At 37.6% G+C, this 4,980-nt stretch overlaps 1 protein-coding gene across 1 annotated transcript; it reads right to left on the bottom strand.

The window, feature by feature from the left end:
• Window positions 1-709: 709 nt before the first annotated feature.
• On the bottom strand, window positions 710-3,728 carry LOC107007167 (leucine-rich repeat extensin-like protein 4). Its single transcript, XM_015205664.2, has one exon. It carries the CDS (start codon window positions 3,432-3,434, stop codon window positions 1,209-1,211), a length of 2,226 nt encoding a protein of 741 aa, XP_015061150.1. The 5' UTR covers window positions 3,435-3,728; the 3' UTR covers window positions 710-1,208.
• Between the last annotated feature and the right edge of the window lie 1,252 nt (window positions 3,729-4,980).

Raw genomic sequence — 4,980 nt, 5'->3', positions numbered from 1 at the left:
TATAGTTTTTTAATCAAATTACCTCAATTCCAGCATATAAGTCCGGAAGAATCTTGACCCTTGAAATAAAAGATTTTTGCTTTTCTTACCAATGGCTATCAATGAAGTTATTGACTTTTTTTTTTATAATCGTGATGTTCAAATCAGTTTATCATACATCTTTACTTAAATCGTCTATTTTGATCTTTGAATTCTTAGGTTTGTAACATACTTATCCCTTTTACCTTCTCTGCTTAAATACCAGACTAACAACAAGGTCTAAACACCTAAGTTCGTGACGTGCACCAAACCCTTAACCTTAAGATTTTCACTTATCCCTTCTCCACTTAAATAGCAGACTAACAACAAGGTTTAAACACCTAAGTTCGTGACATGTGCCAAACCCTAAGATTTTCACCTATTTCATTGTCTATTTGTTATTTACAAAATTTTCACCCGCTTCATTAACTGCTAAATCGCACATTTACTACAACAATGGAGTTCTTGTTTTAAAGCCAAAAGATAAGAAGGACCACCATACAAGTCCAACAAATTAACAACTAGAGGTGATATACATTGGTAATCAATGAACAAACAACATGTACTCTACCTTTGGCATTGATAATAGACCAACTACCCAAAAACATTAAACTTGAAATAAATGCAATTTGTACATATTCAAACACTATGAAAACAAAACTAGATTTGGAACTTTGCAAGATCAAGAAAATATACATAAAACACAAAGGAATAATCTGAATTCTTGAGAATCAATACAAGTAAAACAGAAAATGCTCATCATTATACTATAGTTTGAGAAGAAAAAAAAAACCAAAAAAAATAAAAATACAAAGTATGATGAAACTAAAATCTAACAATAAAAAACTCACAAAATAAGAAAAAACCAGATGCAGCAAGCACTGTAAACTGGATTTAAGCCCAGATTATGATCTCTATACATACATTTTCTTGCAAAGTTTCAATCTTTACTTTGCCAATTTATTCTCTCCACAACTTCAATCTATTTCATAACAATTCAAAAATCAAATCTTTGGAGATTGAATCTTTCTCCTCTTTACCTCCTCTGTTCTTTCTTTCTGTTACGCCATTTTGACATCGTGATCATGTATTAGCTCGACTTTGTTGATGGCTCGAAGAGTTGAGGAAATAATAATTGTAGGGATGATTTTGTGCTTTTGAGGATAAGTTAGTGGAAATTTTCGAAAGAATTAATAAAAGGGTGGTGGAGGTGGTGAAGCATATTGAACTCCTATTACTGGTGGCAATGGCCCTTCATATACTGGAGTAGGCGGTGGTGATGGTGGAGGTGGTGATGGTGATGGTGGGGGTGGAGAATTGTAGTAATATACCGGTGGTGGAGGAGGTGATGGTGGGGGTGGAGAATTGTAGTAATATACCGGTGATGGAGATGGTGGGGGCGGAGAATTGTAATGATACATTGGTGGTGGAGGAGGAGATGGTGAAGGGGAAGGTGGTGGGGGTGGTTCAATGCATGGAGGAGGGGGTGGGGGTTCTATACAAGGTAATGGGGACGGAGGTGGAGGGGAATGAGGTGGTGGAGGTGAAGAGTATACGTATGCTGGTGGTGGAGGAGGTGGTGAATTTGGTGGCGGAGGTGATGAGTAAATGTATGTTGGTGGTGGTGGAGGAGGTGAATTTGGTGGAGGAGGTGGCGAATTTGGGGGCGGAGGTGGTGGTGAATTGTAATAATAAGGTGAAGGGGGTGGAGGCGAGTGAGCAAGCGGTGGAGGTGGTGAATTATGTGGTGGAGGAGGTGGAGAATTTGGTGGTGGAGGTGGAGGTGAGCGTACACAATAAGGCAATGGTGATGGAGGAGGTGGTGGTGGTGAATAAACGGGTGGCGGAGGAGGTGGAGGTGATGGTGGAGGGGGAGATGGTGGCGGTGGTGGCGGTGAATAAACTGGTGGCGGTGGTGAATAAACTGGTGGTGGGGGTGATGGTGGAGGTGGAGATGGTGGTGGTGGGGGTGGGGGTGGAGGAGGAGATGGAGGTGGTGGGGGTGGTGAATAGACTGGTGGAGGAGGTGATGGAGGAGGTGGAGAGGGTGGTGGTGGAGGTGGTGAAGGTGAAGGAGGATTATAAACTGGTGGCGGAGGCGAATAAACAGGCGACGGAGGAGGAGAAATAGGCACCACAACAGGCGGAGGAGGGGCAGGCAACGGCGGCGAAAGTGGTGGTGGAGGTGGCAAAACAGGAACAAATTTATGACACTTAAAAGCACTACAATGAATTTTTCTAGACAAAAATGCCTTACACTGTCCCGGAGACCGTTGCACCGGTCTGTTGGGCAAACAATTCCGTTGATCATGAAACTCCGGCAACCCCAAACATACCGGCGGTTCACCGGTGAAGAAATTATAAGAATAGGTAAAATTCTCAAGCTTCGGAAGCTGACAAATACTTTTAGGAATCGTACCAGAAAGCATATTATGTGCAACATTCAATTGCTCCAAATTCACCAAACCACCAAAATTCTCCGGCAACGGACCCATCAACTGATTAAAGCTCACATCAAACACAGTTAAATTTTTCAACAACCCAATCTCCGCCGGCAAACAAGAACGCAACCCATTATTCATTAAAATCGCTTCATTAAGATTACTCATATTCCCAATACTCGCCGGAAGACACCCATGAAAACGGTTACTCGCCAGTACTATCACAGAAACCGGCGAATTCCCAAAGTTCTCCGGCAACTCAAACGCAAAACGATTATGATTAATAAAAATGGCGTCTAATGGCTTATCAAAAAGCTGCGAAGGTACATTACCTTCAAATTCATTGAACCTAATATCCAAAAATATCAACTTGGGTAAACTCAAAACAACATAAGGAAACTTCCCGGCAAACCTGTTATTACTCAGATCCAGCTCGAACAGTATCTTCAACTTGCTCAACTTTCTCGGTATTGTACCACAGAAACGATTGGAATTGATATGGAAAATCCCAAGATCTGTAAGAAGACCAAGCTCTTCCGGGAGATACCCTGCAATGTCACCATGGTTAAGGTCAATGCCGGCAACTGTACGGATTTTCGGATTATCCAACGCCGGAGCACAGAAGATTCCGGTGTAGCTGCATACATTAGGACCAACCCAATTCATAGTGATATTAAAGGGATCTGAAATGATAGCTTGTTTCCATGCTTGTAAAGCAATATAAGCATTCTTGATTCTATCATTCTCAAACACCATAGATGGATCAATTTTCACATTTTCACCTCTATCACCAAACTCATCTCTGTAATACAAAAGCTGCCTGCGTTTGATGAACTGAGCTTCAGAATCAGTTAAAGGACCATTTTCAGAAACAGTAAACTCAGCATTTGTGTGTTCAGTAAACACTGAACAACACAAAAAACAGAGCACAAGAAAAAACAGAGAACAAATGGGTGTTTGAGTTTTCTCCTTCATCTCACATATAAGTCATCTGAAAATCAAGAATGCTTGTTTTTTTATGCTTTTTTCAGTTCAAAGATTGAATCTTTAACCAAATGTGAGATGAAAAAAGTGAAGATCTATGAAGAAAAATGGATTTAAGAAATGGGGTTTGTGGAATTTTTTTTATTTTTAGTTTAAAAATGGAATCTTTAAGCAAAATGTGAGATGAAAGAGATGAAGTTTTGTGGAGAAGAAGAAGATAATGAAAATGGTTTTTTTTTTTTTTTGAGATTTGAAGAGAGAGAGAGGTTGAATTTATTTTTAGATTAGGGATTTTGGGGTTGTGTGAATAAAGAATAAAGGAATACTTTTTTAATTATTTTTTTTTTTAGAAAAAATTATTTATTTATTTATTTTGTAAGAAATAAGAAATTTCCAAAATAAAAAAGGACAGCTAAAGCACAGCTCAAAACCCACTAGATCCTCTCACTTTCTCTAATAGTTGTATGTGTAGTAGCTATTAGTAGCTTACTANCCAAATGTGAGATGAAAAAAAGGGGTATAATGGAAATGGGGTTTGGTTCTTTGAGATCTGAGAAGGAGAGAGAGATAAAGGGGAAGAAGAAGTTGAATTTATTTTTATGGATTTTTGGTGTGAATATAGAGAAAAGAGAAAGAGAAACATGAAATTTCCAACATAAAAAAGGACAGCTAAATCACAGCTCAAAGCCCACTATTCTCTCACTTTCTTTGTAATAGCTCTTAGCTAGCTGGCTAAACTTCTTTATGTTTCTCACACTCTAATTTGGTTCTTTATTCTTCTAGTAATAACCATTAAGAACCACATGTTTAGATAGAACGATTTAGTGGTCGAGGATTAAGGTAGAACGTAAGAAGGTTAAGCATCGTCTAATTCATTCAATTTAGATAGAAAGATTTGGAGATTAAGTATTAAGGTCGAAGATAAGAAGGTTAATAGTTGTTCAGTCTTAGATAGAAAGATTTGGAGGTCGAGAATTGAGGTAGAAAGTAAGACGGTTAAACATTGTCTAGTTTAATTTCAGTCTATATAAAAAGACTTAGAAGTCGAGGATTAAGGTAGAAAGTTAAAAGGTTAAGCATTGTCTAGTTCATTTTCAGTTTAGATAGAAAGATTTGAATGTAGAGAATTAAGGTAGAAGGTAAAAAAAGTTAAGCATTGTCTAGTTCATTTCCAGTTCAGATGGAAAGATTTGGAGGTCGGGTATTGAGGTGGAAAGTAAGAAGATTAAGCGTTATCTAGTTTAGTTCTAGTAAAGATAAAAAAGCTTAAAGATCGAAAATTAAAATAGAAGATTAGAAGATTAAGCATCGCCTAGTTCATCTTTTTAGTATTGTTATTATTACTTTCCTAAGTTAGTACTTAGTAGTTAAGTGTTTCTAGTTAACTATTCAATATTGTTATTATCATTAATTTGTTACTATCTTATTTTAGATTTTAATACTTTTTACATGTGTTTTTTGTTCCTTCGATTTTCGTTTGTTTGGCCATTGCTATAAATACTTTTCTTCGTTATTTATAATATGACTTTTTTATGGC

The sequence above is a fragment of the Solanum pennellii genome, chromosome 12, assembly GCF_001406875.1.
Source record: "Solanum pennellii chromosome 12, SPENNV200".
NCBI classification, from domain to species: Eukaryota; Viridiplantae; Streptophyta; class Magnoliopsida; order Solanales; family Solanaceae; genus Solanum; species Solanum pennellii.
This window is presented reverse-complemented; position numbering and strand designations above follow the sequence as displayed.

Coding starts and splice junctions, on each gene's coding strand:
- LOC107007167 (XM_015205664.2), bottom strand. CDS start 3,434: ATGAAGGAGAAAACTCAAACACCCATTTGTTCTCTGTTTTTTCTTGTG.